Source organism: Carassius gibelio, chromosome B19 (genome assembly GCF_023724105.1).
Source record: "Carassius gibelio isolate Cgi1373 ecotype wild population from Czech Republic chromosome B19, carGib1.2-hapl.c, whole genome shotgun sequence".
Taxonomy (NCBI): Eukaryota; Metazoa; Chordata; class Actinopteri; order Cypriniformes; family Cyprinidae; genus Carassius; species Carassius gibelio.
In genome coordinates this window covers 37,378,074-37,398,226 of record NC_068414.1, presented here as the reverse complement: position 1 = coordinate 37,398,226, position 20,153 = coordinate 37,378,074, and the positions used below count along the sequence as shown (strand labels likewise).

General features: G+C 38.2%; 3 protein-coding genes across 3 annotated transcripts; 2 read left to right on the top strand and 1 right to left on the bottom strand.

Annotated features, from left to right (window-relative positions):
- The first annotated feature begins 2,344 nt into the window (after positions 1-2,344).
- On the top strand, positions 2,345-4,776 carry LOC127979544 (homeobox protein Dlx6a-like). Its single transcript, XM_052585075.1, has 3 exons — positions 2,345-3,222; positions 3,645-3,838; positions 4,072-4,776. Exons 1-3 carry the CDS (start codon positions 2,913-2,915, stop codon positions 4,309-4,311), a joined length of 744 nt encoding a protein of 247 aa, XP_052441035.1. The 5' UTR covers positions 2,345-2,912; the 3' UTR covers positions 4,312-4,776.
- Positions 4,777-7,729: 2,953 nt separating this feature from the next.
- LOC127979537 (homeobox protein Dlx5a) lies at positions 7,730-10,203 on the bottom strand. The gene is made up of 3 exons (XM_052585066.1): positions 9,620-10,203; positions 8,908-9,092; positions 7,730-8,616 (listed from the first exon to the last, which is right to left on the bottom strand). Exons 1-3 carry the CDS (start codon positions 9,972-9,974, stop codon positions 8,305-8,307), a joined length of 852 nt encoding a protein of 283 aa, XP_052441026.1. The 5' UTR covers positions 9,975-10,203; the 3' UTR covers positions 7,730-8,304.
- Positions 10,204-11,631: 1,428 nt separating this feature from the next.
- LOC127978600 (protein argonaute-2-like) lies at positions 11,632-18,020 on the top strand. The gene is made up of 12 exons (XM_052583370.1): positions 11,632-11,993; positions 13,665-13,712; positions 15,695-15,875; positions 15,952-16,072; positions 16,231-16,412; positions 16,526-16,662; positions 16,744-16,878; positions 16,971-17,058; positions 17,199-17,346; positions 17,453-17,572; positions 17,653-17,775; positions 17,883-18,020. The coding sequence occupies exons 1-12, from the start codon at positions 11,969-11,971 to the stop codon at positions 18,018-18,020; spliced, it is 1,446 nt and encodes a 481-aa protein (XP_052439330.1). The 5' UTR covers positions 11,632-11,968.
- Positions 18,021-20,153: the final 2,133 nt, after the last annotated feature.

The window sequence follows — 20,153 nt, the reverse complement described above, 5'->3', positions numbered from 1 at the left end:
ATGCACTCGAGCGCTGGCATGTCCACACAGATCCCTCTCTTCCTCTGTCTTTTTGGCAGATTTGTAATATGATGCTTATGGATTTGCATGCATGCTTTGCTATGATTATATTCCCGATAATAATAATAAGAATAAAATAAGTTTAATTATTATTTACATTATGGTTCACATTTTTAAAAATGATATAATTTAAATAAAAATTAAATACATTTAATTTTTCAGCAATATCTACTAAAGACAAGTTTGGTTTCACCTTTATAATACAGAAATTATTACTATTATTTTTTTTTTTTTTTATTCAAATATAATTTTTTGTGCCCAACAAAATATTTGTGATTTTACTATTTTACTTCCATTTTTAACTTGTAACTAAATGTTTATGGTGTTCACAAACTAACTCAAAGGAACTCATGTTTTATTCATATTTTAATTTTTCTATTTCTGCGCATTATTTACTGGAATACAATTTCTACAACACAAAACCATTTAAGATAATTCAGCAGCAGGTAAATTCATTTGATTTTAATTGACATACGGAGCCTGTCTACAATATGCTGAAACCGATTCACTGGCCTGATGCAGAATTTTGTCAGCTTTTAGCAAATCATTTAATAGATCAATATATTCTAGATATGTCCTCAATTTGTCAAAGGTAAACTGTCAACACAGGTAGCAAAGGTACCAAACCATGAAGTCTCGATCAATTTGCACTTAATATTCTAGCAAGAAAGCATAATTGGAAGATTTGTTTGTACCATGCCATGACTATATGTCTCTGGTTTCGCTCTCGTTTGACAAACATTTTCACACTGGTCATGCAGCAGAAATAATCAATCAAATTCCTGATCACCACTGTTAACTCATTTGACAGTTGCATTTATGCAATTGTGGCAGATATATATATATATATATATATATATATATATATATATATGAAGAGTTCAGATGCAAAAGCCTCTAAATGCCATCTGAAATTTTCATCTAAAATTAGGATTTTTATCAAGCTCCTATGCTTAGGTTGAGTCATTTTACTTTAATGGCAATGTGCAGGTCCTTTGCCAGACTATTAAAGTGAAATAACTGAAAATAAATATAGGAGCCTGATAAAAATCTAAATTTTAGATGAAAATTTCAGATGGCATTTAGAGGCTTTTGCATCTGAACTCTTCATATATATATATATATATATATATATATATATATATATATATATATATATATATATATATATATATATATATATATATATATATATATAAGAAACAAAAACACTCACATTCAGTAAATATTATTCTTCAAACGAAAGAATTAACGCTCCAGGTTTCCTCTTACCTGGCAAAATTATTTTCAAATCAGAATGTTTGATATCTTGACTACAAGAAGAAATCCGGAAGCTTTAGAGACCAGCTGCCTTTCTTTCTCTCCCAAGTTCAGTCCAGCATGGAAAATGGTTATCTACGCCGCTTGTGCACTCTTAAATCCGGCAAAGTAAATAACATCCCTAGTAATAATAGCAAGGTACGCTGTTCTTGTTACAGAAAGGGAGAAAATTGAAACTAAATGCTGCATTTAGGGCTACCATTTTTGATAAGAGGATAATTGAGGCGACACTGGTGTATAATTAGCGGATAATTTATGCTATATCCACTTTTAATCCACCTCCCAAAATAAACAAGGTCCATAATCATTACGGACGAATTGTTCTTAATTTTATTGCGCCTGTCTTAATACAGTGTAACGGATAATCAAAGAGGATTTGAATATAACTGATTGCGACCATAATTGCTTTTTCATTACCATTTGAAATAAATTTCTGCCATATCATGAGGAAACTCGTTGTCTATAAAATAAAAATTGAGTGAGATGAGAATGAAGAAAGCCTTGCAGTTGTAGGGTATATTTACATCGTGGTTTATAATGTGATCGCGATTTGCCAAACCACAAACTGCACTCGTAATTTGCATATATTTTCAACTGTGACTGGCTCGTGATTACTACAAGGAAAGACTGTCACTAACCCGGGCCTTTCAGTGAATGGAGCTTAATTAAACCAGAACATATCTGGCATGTTTAGTAGTTCACGTGAATCCTCTCTGAAGACGCTTACAACTATGTTTTTTTCTATTTTGGCATTGCGTATTTTCACCTAGGCCTAATATATATATTTTTTCTATACTGTAAATCACACCCTGTTTATTTAAGTGTTGTCCTGGGTGGTTTTATTTGTGTTCTGCTTTTATCTTATGTTATTGTAAATTCTGCTGTTTTAGGCTAAATGCATTTAATGTCCATGAAGTGACTTTGTAGGTGTGCGTAAGTCAATGAAGTCGCTGTCCTGTATCGTATTCTATCGATTCGATGCATTCAGTGTTTGCGCAGTTTGTAGGCTAAGCGTCATTTGGCACCTCTGCCGCGATTACGAACCACGCGATTAATTACTTCGATGGCAGCGCGTGACATTGTCTCCGGAGTCGCGTATCTGAGTGGGAATTTAGTGAATATCAGAGGGATATCCCAGTATTATTATTCTCCACATGGTTATGGCTACGGTGGGAGCTGTTAAGGTAGGTTAACTCGCTGTGAAGTCTCAGCTAAAGCAGAGAACTGATGACGTTAGGTTGAATGACCAATCGGAAGGCGCTGCCCTTTGGAGACAAACCATTTTACTTGTAGTGGCTGCATCAAGTCTGGAAGCAAGGACTCAAATTTAACAGAATCCACCTTAAAATCTCTGCCTTTACTCAAGCCCACCTTCCACCATACCGCGTGAGAATTACAGGACAAAAAAAGGATAAATTGTGGCGGTAATAACGCAATATCTCCTAACCACGGAGAGAAAGAAACGAACACAACGAAAGGACTCATTTGGACTTCAGAGATAGGGGGTAAGTGCTCTCAAAGCAGAAAATTTGATGATGACCATGACTACAATGGCTGACGGTCTGGAGGCTCAAGACTCGTCAAAATCTGCTTTCATGGAGTTTGGACAGCAGTCGCACTCACAACAGAGCTCCCCGTCGATGGCCGCCAGCCATTATCCGCTCCACTGTCTTCATTCCGGATCTCATCATCATCATCAGCACGACAGCTCTCCGTACTCCGGCTCGAACTCCTATAACAGGTCGCTACCTTACTCCTATGTAAGCCATCCCCACCACAGTCCATACCTGTCGTCCTACCACAGTAACGCCAGCGGAGCACAGACCAGGTTAGACGCCACAGGTAAGCGTATTTGCACGCGTAAACATACAGCTCCGTTTACATTGCTAAACTGTACTTCGATAAAATGTAACAAAGACTTACACTGCAAGTTCATATTTTAAAGCACCTTACCCGTTCTCTTTTGTTCTCGCCTAATTTTGCCCGTCCTATGTCAGCGATAACGGTGTTCTCCTCAAAATGATTTATTGCGTTCCTTCAGTGATTCTACCCACCATTGCAAATTATAATTAGCATCTAATTGTCTCCGTCTTGACGTGTCACTACATGCAATTTCCTAAATATGACAGACAATGTAATTATGCTATAGAGTGCTTGAGTGAACATTACAGACTATTTGTGTTTGTAAAAAAAAAAACTAAATTTTGTACAGACTTATACATATTTATGTGCGGGAATCATTCCACAATATTCACCCTTTTCAGAACAGCAGAAAACAACAGTGATTGAAAATGGAGAAATACGTTTCAACGGAAAAGGCAAAAAGATCAGAAAACCGAGGACGATTTATTCCAGTTTGCAGCTCCAGGCACTAAATCACCGTTTCCAGCAGACTCAATACCTGGCGCTACCAGAGCGCGCGGAGCTGGCTGCCTCTCTCGGGCTCACGCAGACACAGGTGAGATGTGGACTCATTTGCATTATTAGCATATTGTCCTTCTCATTTAGGTTGAGTATTATATCTTGATTGTTGTTATTGATAATAACAATGGAATAATAGTGTTTTGGAACTAGGCTGTATAATACATTTGTTTGTTTTTAACCCTGACAAAAAAAATCTCATGTTACACTAAATTAGACATCACCTACACTTAACAATTTAGCAACCTACATTTTTCATTTGTTTTTCAGGTAAAGATATGGTTTCAAAACAAAAGGTCCAAGTTCAAGAAGTTGTTAAAACAAGGCGGTAACCCTCACGAGAGTGACCCTTTGCCCGGCTCCATCGCCTTGTCCCCGCGCTCTCCAGCCATTCCTCCTATCTGGGACGTCTCAGCCTCCTCTAAAGGAGTAAACATGTCTGCCAACAGCTACATGCCCGGTTACTCACACTGGTACTCTTCACCTCATCAGGACGCCATGCAGAGATAGGCAACTAGCTCTTTTTAGGACGGAGGCCTTGATGTTGACATCTTGTCTTCGCCCTGTTCACGTGCGCTAGGACGCACATTGTCATCGGCTTAACATCCTTAATAGAGACCTATTCTGGCCTATTAAGAGGACGATTTCTTTTTGAAGGATGAAGACATGTGGTGTTTGAAGATCAACGATGGAACTAACTGTCGGTAGCATCAAAAACAGATTGATTAAAAAAAAATCTGTTCTCACGTTTGACTCTAATCAAACATTCATCGCCAACATGAAATCGGAACAGGAAGCTAAACGTTTTGTCACATCACACGCGCACGCACGCGCTTGAGTCGCGTTTGAAAACGAACTCAAACCTCATGGGTAGATGTTTCTGATCATGCAAATGCAAGCGATTTGATTGTAAATATATTGTCCGATTTTAGTTGGTACATTTTTTTTTAATGTTTTGTCATAAATGGAGTAAACATGACTTAAGGTATCGTGTCGTGCCATTTCTTTCTTTTGGAGACATTATGAAAATATTTTTAGAATCTGTTATTAATTTGATTATTGGAATAATCTGCATTTAATAAATAATTGCTTTATGAAACATTTATAAACATATAAAATTAGGACTTAAAAACGACTTGCACAGTAATATGTAAATGGTCACCTACACATTATGACATATTATATAATGCTGGAAAGATATCTGAAGCAATAGCAAAGTAGCTTACCCGACCTGGTTGTTTCTCAAAGTGTTTTTCCTACAGAATAGAGCTGCATCTTGTCCATCTTGTCATTCTCTAGCTCAATTATTAAGGTATTGACTAAATGTTTTCCCCCTTTCTGTCTGCCTTGATCTGCGAGACGCTGAATGCCTTTCGCCACAGGATCGATCCTGAACAAAGCATCCAGCTGCAGTCTCCTTCAATATGAACGAGATATTTGGGACAATTTATGGGTTTTATCCAAGAGAGCGTTTTTTTTTTCATTCTCATAAATGCAGACATAATTAGGGTAATTTTTGATGTAGCCCGCTGATTACAGCGTTTTTACCGTCAAAGATAATTACCTGTAATTTTCTACCACTTTTAATACTAAAAGGCATCTTTATTTGGATTTGAAGTGGCAAAGACTAAACAAAAGATGAAATTATTCGGTTATTCATGTACAAATTGCCGAGGAGAGTGAACGCTTGGGATATTATCTAAAATTACAATGTTGAATAGGGAGACGAGAAGCCCCTGCAGCTGTCAAATCGTGGATGCCCCAGTCGCAGAGAATGAGGCTTGATTTTCTAAAAAGGTTCCCTCACGAGCGGATTGGGATGGTTCATTTAAATATTTGCTCTGCCTTTAGAAACATAACGTAGGCTATAGCCTATATGTTGAAATAGAAACACGCTTGTCATTCGTTTCAGTATGCACACAGAAATGTCTTCAGAAGATACCCTGAGTTTTCTGCAACCTAAAATACTTCATCTAGGCCGAAATCTTTTTTTGAATGAATCACAACTGATTACGCGTTATAATAAAAACCAAATATGTTTGTGATAGACACAGACACGGACAGACAGACAGAGACACGATCAGACACACTGCAGATGATACCGAAATGAACGAAGATAACAATACTGAGAATTAACCTAACCTAATTGTGAGCGAACTCTATTAGGCTAAATATAGCTCAAGAATGTGTGTGCGCGCACGTGAAAAAATGGAGAGATAAATCACTAATATAAATCGTGACCGGTTTACTACATCCCAGCGTTCATGTCACACATTTGCCTGTAAAATAGTCTGGCTTTCTTTCACAGGTCGAACTAAAGATCATAAATAACAATGCCCATCCATCAGCGACACTCAGACCAGCCAACAACAAAACAACACGGTGATAGAACAACACTTACCTTCGATAAATTTATTGTTTGGCATGGATCAAAATGTCTGGTTTCTGTGTTTCAATAAAGATACCGTTGTGAAAGCGGACGCTCCTGTGTTCCGCTTGTGTTGAGTAAGCAAATCCAGGTGTGGAAGTGTTTGCACACCCCGACACCTCTTATATATTGCCTGCAAAATTAGCCGTTATTACTGTCACTGTTTAGTGATGGTGAGCCAGGGAAAAAACCTTCTGCAATCAAGAACCAGGCGCATCTTTGCAAATTATAGATAATTGTAAATGTCCAGATTATGATAATGGAGCTAATCCTGGTGGAAGTATAATTATTGTTGAGTGTTACAGTTGAGGGTGTCCAGTAAAGCTAACTGTCATTATTTATACACGGTTTGGAGTGAAATCGTTGAGTGGAAAATATTCAGTTGGAATTTAACAAGGCTCTCGATATAATAGTATGGGATATAGCGTGTTTGTGTATGTGAAATAGAAAGAGAGGCAAAGTTGGAGTTGCTGGTTTGTGTGTGTGTGTGTGTTTTGAGCGTGAACGCAAGGTCTGCGTACGTAAGCGTGTGCGTGTGGGGAGGGGTGTGAGGTATATAAACAAAATGCATAAGCCTATTAGTACATACTACGTTATTCTCATAATCGTGTCATGGCTTTGGGTATATTAGTCACGTCGAGGTGTTTATCTAGGCTTTCAAATAAAACCATAAACAATAGGCTTATAGCGTGTGTAGCGATTTAGGCTACTTTATTGTTTTATAGTTATGGTAACCATTATTTTTATGTTCAAAACATCGCAAATACCAGTTCTGTTATGGTGTTATGGGGAAAAGGGGTAATGAGGAATCTCCAGTTAGCCTATATTAATTAAATTTGATTACTATTATTATTATTATTTTACGAATGAACTTGAGCTTGTGTATTTTGAACACTGAAACGCTCACTGAAGATTTGTGAGGAAATATTGCCAGTCGACGGGACTGATGTTTTATTATTATTCTTTTGGTTATAGGCCTACAATATTATCAACTCCATAGTCAACAAAGAAAATCTCAAGTTAAGCCATGCCCTAGTCCTTTTTTTTTTATCGTGACATTTAGCTGTAGAAATGTTAGCACTGGCTTTAATGAGATGTTCAGCATTTCTCCTGGAGGAGGACCTGTCAGGGCTGGGTTGTGGTCGCTGGAGCCGGGTTGCCTCCACAGGCATGCGGACTGCCTCAGATCTCCGCGCCGTCCCTTCGCCTCCTCACTACAATTCAAAGCTACTAATTGTAAGGAACACAGAGACAGCAAGGAAGAGTACACTGTTTGCCAGACCAAATTTTTCGTTCATCAGGGGTGGTTTTAATCAAGATAAAGTTCAGATATTCAGTTCTACTAACGTAAAAACATCTCAAATGTATTTGGAATTAGCTAATATATTAATAATAATAGCCTAATAATAATAATAATAATGTTACATTTAGTTCAGTTAAAATGTTACATTTTCATTTAATTAACTGAAGACCAAATCCGTAGCAAATATTTTTTTTGTGAATTATATAAAAGTTATCTATTTCTTCGCAATTAAATAGTGACTCAGACCTGAAAAAACGATCCCAAAATGTTAATAGCTACATTATTATTGTTTTCTCAAATTCCATTTAGCAATTTTTTTTTAGGCCTGCAAAGTTAAAGTACCTTTAGCAGTCACAGAAATTTCCAGCAAACTAAATATCACAAAGGCTCTGAAGCAAAAAAAAAAAAAAAGAAGAAAAAAAAAAGGATTCGGTGCATTGATCTGTCTTGAGTTACAAATTAACTTAAAGACGACAAAATGTTTGATAATTAAAGTAAAAACACATTTATTTGGGGTTGTCCTTAATGTTTTGGCATATCGTCGGATGTACGCGTTGAGGTCAAAATTCAAGGCACCATTCAGAATGTTTGGGTCCATTGTCCATTTAAAACATTTAATAATTCTTCCAAATGCAATAAATTACATGCACACAATTTACACATTATACACGTTCTTCTAGGACTGCAGTATCGGTACATTGCATATTCCTCAAAAAAAAAAAAAAAAAAAAGTTAACACCAGTCCAGTATACAATAAAATAATAAACCAATTTCAGTACAACGTTCCTGATCCGAGTGCCAACGAGTGCTGTAACGTGCCGGGTGCCTGAAGGTGAGAATTCATTGCCCCGGTAGAGGAATACCAGGATGAGCTGGCGCTTTCCAGAAACGTGGATGCCGGTGTGATGATATTTTGCGGCTGATGGTGAGGTCTCTGAGGACCCTGTGAGTCCCAGACCGCGGGAGACTGCGGGGAATTACACGCCATCGGGTCGCTAGAGCTCGGACTGTGTTCTGGAGGCAGCTCGCCGTTTTTCATGATCTTCTTTAGTTTCGATCTCTTATTCTGGAACCAAATTTTCACCTGTGAAGAAACAAAAGGTTTTATGAGATTCTGAGGGCGAATTCCTTAATAAAGCATTATGGCTGTTCCTGTGAGAGTTATACTTCTTAATAAAAACTATATTTTATAATGTCGTTAACATCGTTTATTATTTCAACAGCCTTAAAATAGCCTCAAACAAGCGCTTGTTTGATTCCCAAAGTTGGCGCGAGCTCATATTAATATTTTAATTTAAAGTATATAGCCCTTTTATTATATGAGTATTAAATAAAATACATTATAATAAAACATTTGATAAAAATAGGATCGAACCTGTGTCTGTGTGAGCCCCAGCGATGCGGCGAGCTCGGCTCTCTCTGGAAGCGCGAGGTACTGCGTGTTCTGAAACCTTCTCTGCAGAGCCGCGAGCTGGAAACTGGAGTAGATGGTGCGGGGCTTCCGGACTTTCTTGGGTTTACCGTTGACCATCCTCACTTCGGGCTCGGCTGTTTCTTTTTCTAACGGGTGAACAAAAAAACAAAATAGATAAATACATGGGGATAGAAAAGCACTCTCTCGATTGTTTGTAGATTATTCTTGCAGTGATTTATGCCAAGCGTCGCAGTGCTTTCAAATTGCTACTCACAGAGTCATTGAGACTTTTAATTGTCAGAGAATAATTTCTTAAATCTTTACGTATTTTAAAAGCTCTTATTTCTACACAATCTATCTTTTTAATGCATGCACTGTTTTGCATAGGCTATGTAAAAATAAAACACAGGAAATCGTTAAAGAACCCATTTCGAATTAGGAGCAATGCTGCAACAGCTTAAAATGTTGTCCAAACTGGTTACAAATTTCAAACCTTATAATAAGAAACAACTGTAATACACTGGTTTTACAATATGTTCAACAATAATGCTCAACCATGATAATGTTTATTGTGTATTATACATTACTACAACCTAGTAGTAATAGTAGAATGAATAATACAAATAATATTATTAATAAATAATTGAATATATTATAGACTATAATAACTGACCTTGTGGGCTTGGTTGTGACTGCACCCTATTATATGTTCCGGCATACTGGTGATATGCTGTGGAGTAGGAGCCGTAATCAGGGTAGGATTTTGCAGAGTAATTTCCAGAAGATCCATTGACTCCGTGGTATTGGTACTGATAGGCATTAAGAGGTTTCCCATACGTGCCCGAGTTCGGTGAACAATAGCCATGATGAACTCCTCCAGCAGGGCTGTAATAGCCAGAATCCGTGGCTGTCGACTCCGGCATGGTTGGAGATTCCTGAGACGGATGATGCATCGTGGAGAGCTGAAAAGCGTTTTGAAAATCTGCAGATTTGATGCTCGGAATCCTTCTGTCGAATACTCCAGTCATAGTTTGGATAAGACAAAGTAAAAAGGCAGTCTAACTCTATAGGGGTCCACAGAGTCTACACTAACATTGTGTGTGCAAGCGTCAAGCGTCTCTCTTGAAGACTGCTTTAAGCCCCGCAGCAAAGACTTGGTTAAATCCTAAATTGCGCTGTTACGCACTGCAGGGAGGATCTAGTGCCATTGGCCAAGGAGCGCAGCAGACGGCAGTTACTCCCCAACTCGTTCAACCAGTTTCAGAAGAACAACAACAACAAAAAATAATTAATAGAGGCATTTATGTTATGTTTACAAACAAATTGAAAGGAAATTGATTATTATTTGATAAAAGTCACTCAAGAAAAGAAGACGGCTGGTGATCTATTCCATGTAAATCTACCTCTCACCATCCAACAGAAATGTCTGATTCCTTAAATATGTTTTACTTTAAAGGCAGATACCATTACATATCCAGATATTGTTTTGTTTATTTATAGGACTAAACAGTTTAATTTTATTTTTTGTTTTTTTTTTATTTTTGTATAGGCTATTCTATTGAAATCTCAGTTTTCTGTTTGTGTCTGTGCTAATCTACATATTAATGTGCATAAGTGTAACCAGCAAATGCAATTTTTCAGATTACAGTAATTTATCATTCAACACTAAATCAAATCATATGATTAAATGTCCATCTCTGTTTAGTAGCGGGTGCTTGAGGACAATTTATGGCAGCAACATTGCATATAAAGGCCTACTTACAGAACTTTAGTGTGACTGATTTTATACTGACACAAACCTTGATATGTACAATATAATTTAACGACTCAGGATTTTGCTAGTTCGTACTATTATTGTTGCTTAAGTGTTAATGAAAAGTCGTCAAGCAAGCGTTAAGTGATGTAGTCAGCAATAGTGGCGAAATGGTGCCACCAAGTGGAGATAAGTCATGGAGACTCATAGTAGTCCAAGTTTCTTTACATCTGTTATCCATTTTCTAAAAAGACAATACATGGCCACTGTAACAGTGCATTAATGCAGGTGTTGACTAGTCATTAATGATGAGGAAAAATGTCTAACCTGTTTCACTAATGAAAAATAGTCAGTCTAGTAATAAATCAAGGTTAGTGGTTAGGTTAACGTTTGATACCCAATAGGTTTGACTGATCACACGAATAAAATATGATTCTTTACAATCTAATTTATTATTCTGCCCCCCCCCCCCCCCCAAAAAAAAGTATGAAAAAAAACAGTGTATAGTTCAACCAAAAGCAAATTAATCATTTTAATGACTACAATTAGCAAATGTTTCCAAACTCAATATGTCTCCATAGTTAATAGAGTACGTTTTATATATAAGGTATATTTTAATAATATTATAAAAATAAAATAATATTTAAATGCTTAATCAAATGATAAAAACCCTTATTTGAAACAAATCTCCCTTATTTAATATGTAGGAGCAAAAACAAAAAACAAACATGTGTGATACAACAGAATAACACAACTACGAGAAGTAACTAAAATAAAATATATAAATATAACAAAATAAATATATCATAAACCTTTTACATTTCAATATGCCTCTAAATTATTTAAAAATAGCTTCTAAACAAAGCCGGAAATGACGTATCATGACCGCCAGCGTTAGTTAGATGTTTATTTAATGAATGTTTTAGTACTGCTCTTGGTAATTTTGAATAAAATACATTAAATAAAGCATAAGTCGACGCTGATATACCTCACACATATGTTAGTGTCGGTTTCCTCTAGCTTTGAAGCAGTGAGAGTGTGTGAGTGTCTGGTAAATACGCGCTCGTGCTGTGAGGGGGGATGGGATGGGGCCACTCAGAGCTCTCGTGCTCCACTAACTCAGCGCGCTCATTAATCCCAGCTTTCTCCTTTATATCGATGCTGTCTTAAATTAAAATTAATTTCCCCCGTTACCGCATGTGTTACGTGGCACCAGAAAAGCAAAAAGTATTTGTCTGCGATTGAGTTTTGGTGCAGAAAGCGTTTAAAATGTATCCCATTGGAGCAGCTGGTGGTGAGTATTATTATGACTAGCGAGCGTGCTAGCGACGAAATGCTAACTGAATAAGTGTGGTGTTTTTGATAAAGATAAAATTTTCGTTAACGGCGTTCGGCTGTACATGACATAAATGTTCAAATAATGTTTTAGATTATAGTTCTGAAGTGTTTCCCCCCCATCTCCGTCGAATGTTTGTTTTGTAGGCCCATTGTTATTGTTAGCCTGCTAGCTAAGCTTGTTGACCTGGCCGCTGGCTTTTGAATTCACAGCGTCTGGTTAAACTTTTATCCTCGTCAATTTTAAAAAGTTAAAAAATCAAACATTCTTACTATTTCAGGTTTCGGGATATTAGCGTAGGTTAGAGGTGTTGGTCTAATTGTATAGTGTGAGTTTTAGATGTTTTAACGTTGGTAGTTAGGCACCAGTTTGACTTTATCCAGCTAGTCATGTGCTAAAAGCTACTAACTAACGTTCTAGTTAATAAATTGTTAATTGTTCTACTTCTAAATGTTGTATGTTTTCGGTCGAGTTGTAACTTTTTGTTATGTATTATTGCACAGTTGCAATGTTCAGCTAAAGTTGACTGTGTATATCTAAATCACGGATACAAAATTATTATTGGAGTTTATGACAGTTAGTTTTAGTGCGTTATGCATCTTCATTACATTTCAGTAAGAAGTATTGAAATTCCAAAAAACGCGTTTCACACATTTTAAGAAACAGTAAAACTACAGAACGTTTTGTTCAAGTGATAAACTTAGTTGGTAACACCTGAAAACAAAGAACCGTTTAGTTTACTGCATTACTGCACATGAACTAAAAATGAACACTGCTTTTATGACATGTTGTGACTTGAAGCGTGCTAATACAGTTTTAAAGTCAAAAGTTTAACTTGTTAACATGCGTTATTGCGCAAAAAAACTAACATAACAATCGTTTTATTATCAGACGTTAATAAATGCTGTAAGAAATATAATTGTTAGATTATCTTAGCCAGTGCTTAATGTTAACAAATGGGACCCTATTGTAAAGTGTGGACACTTTGTTTCATAAAGTGAAGAGTGTTGTATTATATACGTTAGAGCCCTGTTGGTATTTGTGACGTTTCTTAAATCGTGATATAAAGAAAAGCAGTTGCTGTAGTTCAATGAAAAGACATCCTGGTACTTGAATGTGTGTGTGTGTGTGGGAGAATTTGGCAGGTTGTTGAGTTGCTTGTGTGGTGTTGGTGATAAGGAGGTAAAATGCCTGTTGCACAGTGGGATGGGTTCATTTCCCTAGTATCTTCCTGCCGTGTAGTGTTTTTAGGGTTGATAAGATGGTGTGAGACAGTTCAAGGAATCTGTCAGCGAAAGACTTCAGATACCCACAGCCTCCTTTTACATCAACAGTTTTTCACACATTTAACAAGGTTGCATTAACTTGACCTCTTTTTCAGAAATCAACCAACCCTGTGACCCAATTTTATTGTACGGTAGACATTTGGGTAAAAAAAAAAAAAAAACTAAATCTGATGGATATTACTGACCAAAATGAACTGCTTTAATGTGATTTTATAATCAAAGTGTAATTTTACAGTGCTAATCTGGCTTTGAACTGGAAACCTTTTGGTTTTCGTATGTTTCTGCACATGATCACTAATGTAGAGGTTTGTTTAAAATAATCCAGTTATTGTGTCTTTTCTAGCTGCTGAGCTGTGTCAGGGACATCAGTCTTCAGGGTCAGATGTTTCTGGTAAGCAGCCCAGACTAAACTGGCCTGTTGACAGTCCAGCATATATTTTCAGTACTGTTTATCAAGTTGCTTGAAATGTTTAGTTAAAGCTTTAATCCGAGGGAATGATTATCTCTCAACTTAATTTACTTTTAAAAGCTTTGTTTTAACACACTGTTTTTTTTTCTAAACCTTCAGTGTTGTATAGTATTTTTCATTTTTTTGCCTGCTGTTGGGTTAGTACAGTAGTAGATAGTTTATTACTTAAAGGTGCCATAGAATGCAAAAATCACTTATAAGGTGTTTGAACACAGTTGTGTGGCCGCAGTGTGTGAAAAAAAACAGCCTATGATGTTAAAAATCCACCCACTCATTGTTTTATAATCCCAATAAATCATAAACAGTCTCTCCACATGTGCAGTTTCAGGTTTCTCACTACTATGATGTCATAGTTGGGAAAGTCCCGCCCATTTGTGACACTCTCTGCTCTATTAGCATATACATAGCCCTGAGTGAGAAGGAGCAGTCCGTCATTACTGTTTTCTTGCTGTAGCTGCGGCAGGTACAATGAACATAGACCTCTGAGGACAAAGTGGTTAAATTTCATTTTTGAAGGAAATGTCCTGGAAAAAAACTGGAAGAGTACTATACGTTTGTGCTAACATTTTATGCTGGACTGCCTCACAAACGAAGGTCAGTTCAGTACTGGAGATGTGCAAAGATTACTTCTGAAACAGTGATCAATACCAAAACTTTGTGCACAAACGTCCAGACTCTAGACAAAGTAAGCATCAAGCCTCATGTATTGTTCTCCAAAAGAGTTTTTTGGCTCTCTGTAAGGCTATGTTGCTAAAGCTACCATTTGGCGCTTTTCCATTACCAGTACCAGCTCGACTTGACTCGACTCGCCTCGCCTTGCCTCGCCTCAGCTCGGTTCGCTTTTTGCTTCATTTTCCTTTGCAGATAGTACCTCCACAATAGAACCTGGTCATCATAGCGATGACGCAGGAAACTGCCGTGACGTTAACTTCTACGTGACACACACCCGCTACCCACACACAGGACAATGGCGGAAATCGAGTGTATGCTGTTTTGATCCTTGGGATTTGGCTGTTTCTCACAGCAAGAAGACAAACGTTGTTTCAGGAGAGGCTGAGGGCAGCAAAACTATTTAATAATGACATGGTTATTCAGGATACTCCGTCTGGTGCGTGCAATGATGACGCAGTGAATAGTGATAATTCTCTCTGACCAATCAGCAGTCTGCTGTGTTTTCACGTCACATTTCAGTATCGCCCCAGCTTGCTCAGAACCTCGCCGGAGGTGATACGAAAAAAAGTATCTGGAAGCAGGTACAGGTACAACTTTTACACAGTGGAAAACCAAACAAAGTTGAGTCAAGGTGAGCTGGTATTGTGTAGTGGAAAAGTGCCTGTTTTCACTAATGCTGCCTTCACGTGCTACCAGAATGATCATGAATAGGAATGTGGTAGTTAAAAATTGCATTTGGAAGCAATGCGAGTTCAGTATCAAGGTCACCACCAGTTAAACCGTAACACCGGTGGTATGCCCGCCAGCATGTGCTCTTGAAGCTCTGCAAGGGAGGCGGGAGCACCAGCTCATCTTAATTTAAAGGGGACAAACACAAAAACAGCACTACATTGCCCTAAAAGTGGCAATTTCAACAAGCTATAAAACATTATATGTGGGGTATTTTGAGAGAAAACTCTCTAGGGACATCGGAGAACAATTTAAAATATTGCATCAATGCATTCTATGGCACCTTTAAACAGCATCACACTGTAAAAAATAAAATTGGGCACAATGCATTCATCTGAAGAAATGTAAAATCTGTAAATCTATTCTTTTGGATTACCATTTTTTAATTAACAAGTTGCTCAGAACTAAAAATTTAAATTTCTATCTTAAAATAATAGATCTGGCCAAAACGTTTGTGTTTCTAATTAATGTTTAAAAAAATTAACACTTTGTGTGTCCCATAGCTCCCCTGTCTCCTCCGGCACAAGAGTATGTCTTCAAACCACCTCAACGGCCAGACTTTGGCACAATGGGTCGGACAATCAAGCTTCAGGCCAACTTCTTTGAAATGGAAATACCCAAGTTGGAGGTGTACCATTACGACATAGATATAAAGCCCGAGAAATGCCCACGGAGAGTAAACCGGTAACATCTTTTGACTGAAACTTGGAGTTTCAACTAATTGTTTGGAAGGAGATTCATACTTACTTTTTTTTGGTAGTGAAATTGTTGAGCACATGGTCCAGCACTTTAAGACGCAAATCTTTGGAGATCGAAAGCCTGTGTATGATGGAAGGAAGAATCTCTACACTGCCATGCCTTTACCCATTGGAAGAGAAAAAGTATGCACTAATAAAATCATATTAAAGTCTGCGTTGGCTTAATGATGTTTATGTTTGATAAAGCAGTTAGTGAAATATGTTAAGCTGTTACTCTGTAGTCTGTACCTTCTCAAAATGCTACATCAAAGTCATACTGATGTCCCGAACTGCTCTTTTAGGTGGAACTGGAGGTCACAATTCCAGGTGAGGGAAAAGACAGGAGTTTTAAAGTAGCTATCAAATGGATGTCCTGTGTGAGTCTGCAAGCTCTACATGAAGCACTGACTGGACGGCTACCAAACATCCCTTTTGAGACCATTCAGGCTCTGGACGTTGTCATGAGACATTTGCCCTCTATGAGGTTAATGGCTGTGTTTTGTTTACTCTGTTTTCATAAATCACCATAAGAGGGCGTCAAACTTCATCTTTTTGCACACTGTGCCATCTTAGAGAATATTATTGTTGTGTCTGCAGGTACACCCCAGTCGGACGTTCATTCTTCACTCCCTCTGAGGGCTGCTCCAACCCCCTCGGTGGAGGAAGAGAAGTCTGGTTTGGCTTCCATCAGTCTGTTCGACCATCCCTCTGGAAGATGATGCTCAACATTGATGGTTAGTGTGCAATGATATGATTAATAAATGTTTCTTGAAAACTTCTTACACTAATCTTTGTTTTGTTATATTAATATTTAGTGTCTGCCACTGCGTTCTACAAAGCTCAACCTGTGATTGAGTTCATGTGTGAAGTTTTGGATTTTAAAAGCATTGAAGAGCAACAGAAGCCTTTAACGGATTCCCAGAGAGTGAAGTTTACCAAGGAAATCAAAGGTGATTCATTACTGTAATTAGTGACTTCCCTAATGGTTTTTATGGAATTTGTTTTATGATTTTCTGAACACTGCTTTATTTTCATCTGTCAGGATTGAAGGTTGAAATCACTCACTGTGGACAGATGAAGAGAAAATACAGGGTGTGTAATGTGACTAGGAGACCAGCCAGCCATCAAACGTAAGATCTTTCACAAAGCATTTTTTTTTTTTACTTTATTGAGGTCTTTCTGTTTGAATGCCATTCCATTTTATATTCCTCATTGTGGTGATGCAGTGTCATAGGCTAATGTTTTAAAGATGTATTTTGCTTGCCTCCAGGTTTCCCTTACAGCAAGAGAATGGTCAGACTATTGAATGCACTGTCGCCCAGTACTTTAAGGATAAGTACAAACTGGTGCTGCGATATCCACATCTCCCATGTTTACAAGTTGGTCAGGAGCAAAAACACACTTACCTTCCATTGGAGGTTGGTCAAGACCACATCTTACGCTTACTTTTTTCCACCCATCTCTCATTTGATTTCTCTGAATGTCATTAACTTTATTAACTTTTTTCTTTTTCTTTTAATTCAGGTCTGTAACATAGTAGCCGGACAGAGATGCATCAAAAAACTGACAGACAACCAGACCTCCACTATGATACGTGCCACAGCCAGGTCTGCGCCTGATCGCCAGGATGAGATCAGCAAACTGGTATGTGCAACTCTCTGTATGTTTTCAGTCTTCTAAATCTCATCCACACCTCATGATGGATTTTCATTTTGTTGTGACAGATGAGAAGTGCCAACTTCAACACAGATCCTTATGTGCGTGAGTTTGGAGTTCTGGTTCGAGACGAGATGACTGAGGTCAATGGTCGGGTCCTTCAGGCACCTTCAATTCTCTATGGTGGAAGGGTAGGAACCTGTCCTGATCAACTTGATTTTTGTCTTGCTGACCTTGTGGCTGAATCCCATTCTGGATGTGTCTTTCTAATTTGGTGGTGTCTTTCTGGCTTTTTCAGAACAAAGCAATAGCAACCCCAGTCCAGGGTGTGTGGGACATGAGGAACAAGCAGTTCCACACAGGGATTGAGATCAAAGTGTGGGCTATTGCCTGCTTTGCCCCGCAGAGGCAGTGTACAGAACTTCTTCTGAAGTAAGGCAGCTTTGGCCTGGATCTGGAGAAGTTGTTTGTATTTGGGGGAATTATATTTAACAAAAAAGTTCAGACCCTTAAATGGTCTAATCCTTTGTTTGTTTTCTCTAGGGCATTTACTGATCAGCTCCGTAAGATTTCACGTGATGCTGGGATGCCCATTCAGGGCCAGCCGTGTTTTTGCAAATATGCCCAGGGAGCAGACAGTGTGGAGCCCATGTTCAAACACCTCAAGTACACATACCAAGGCTTACAGTTGGTGGTGGTCATTTTACCTGGGAAGACTCCAGTTTATGGTAACTTATCTCCTCTCTGTTTCTTTTGTGTTTTTTGTGTACAGTGTATTTTGTAACACTCTAAACTGTCAATTCTCACAGCTGAGGTGAAGCGTGTTGGAGATACCGTTCTTGGCATGGCAACGCAATGTGTCCAGGTGAAGAATGTACAGAAAACCACACCTCAGACCCTTTCAAACCTCTGCCTCAAGATTAATGTCAAACTGGGTGGAGTCAACAACATTCTTCTTCCACAGGGCAGGTAAGGGCAGCTTTTCCAAAAGCCATTAGCCGTGTTTCCACTATCGAGCTAGGACCGGGCATGCTAGTGCGTGCCAGGGCCAGTCGCGTTTCCACTGTCACTTCCGGGGCTTGATCGTGCCTCGCCGGGGCTTCCTTGGGGCCAACGGCCAGGTTTTTTCGGCCCGACGAAATCCTTGGGCCAAAGCGGGCCAGCTGGGGCTAGAGGAGGGGTTACGAACAAAGGCGGAGTTTCTCCGTGTCTGGAGAGCGTCAGCGTTAATGTAACACCAGCATTAAAGACTTTTTAAAATCAGTTGAGCTCAAAACTCACTCTTAGTCAGCAGCGAGTGTTTGAAATAACTTGATCCGATGTGGATTACAATCACTAAACAAGGCAGAAATATTTATAAGCGATGTAAAAGATTATGCACAATAAACATTAACATTACCATGGTAAATATGACCGCTTGGAGAAATCAGACGTCAGCATCTTATTCTCTATCACAATTGTGTATTTATTAAGTAACATTTTATCTGTCGTCTTGTTTCGTGAGTTTAGCTCCACGTTGCATATCATCAAAATATAATAATGATTTTTGTTCGGGAGCTTTTATAAAAATAGAGAGTCTGCGCTGTGGATCATTTCAGAAAGATAGCCGCTATAACGCCAGCATTAAACGCTTTATTTAAATAAGTTGAGCTCAAAACTCACTTTCAGTCAGCAGCGAGTGTTTGAAATAACTTGATCCAATGTGGATTATAATCACCATACAGGGCAGAAATATTTATAAGCGATGTAAAAGACTATGCACGCTGGGCATTAACATTAAACTTGAAAAATATGACCGCTTGAAGAAATCAGACGTCAGCTTCTTATTCTCTATCACAATCGTGTATTTACTAACTTATATTATCTATCACAAGCCTCGTCTCGAGAGTTTAGCTCATGTTGCCTATTATAAAAATATAATAATGTTTTTGTTCGGGATCCTTTATAAAAATAAAGATATCATTCATTCTTAATGTGACGTATAGGCCACTGTGACTACAAATAAACAGAAACAGACTACTGAATAAGCAGGCTATTTTCATAAGCGTTAAAATAAATAAAATATAAAGTGTATTTATGTGCGATTAATTTTGAGTCTTGATAAATTAAATCATTATGATCAATGTATCACTTATTCTATAGTAGTTAAAACATCCATGCTTTTGAATTTGAATAACAAAGCATGCAAACAAACGGCCGCTTTTATCATGTTCGTTTTGTGATCGCGCATGTTCCAGTGACTTATTTCTTAGTTTTCTGATAAATTCTCTTTGTTAGTGAAATAATGAGGTTGCATGACGTTGTTCTGAGAGGTGTGTAAAGGGCGTGTTTTAGTGACGAGCAGCGGAGCTTCAAGCTCCCCTGTGGAAACCCTGCGCTACTCTGGCCTCGGTGCTACTGGCCCGAGGCTATGAGCCCCGCCCGGCCCGCTTTAAGCCCTGGCTCGCACTGGCCCGACAGTGGAAATGCGGCTATTGACATGCAAAAGGGTAAAGGCACTTTCTGAGTCTTTGTTTGATTGTTAGTTAATGCCTGGGCTGCTTTCCTATGAAACTTGACCAAAAGGTAC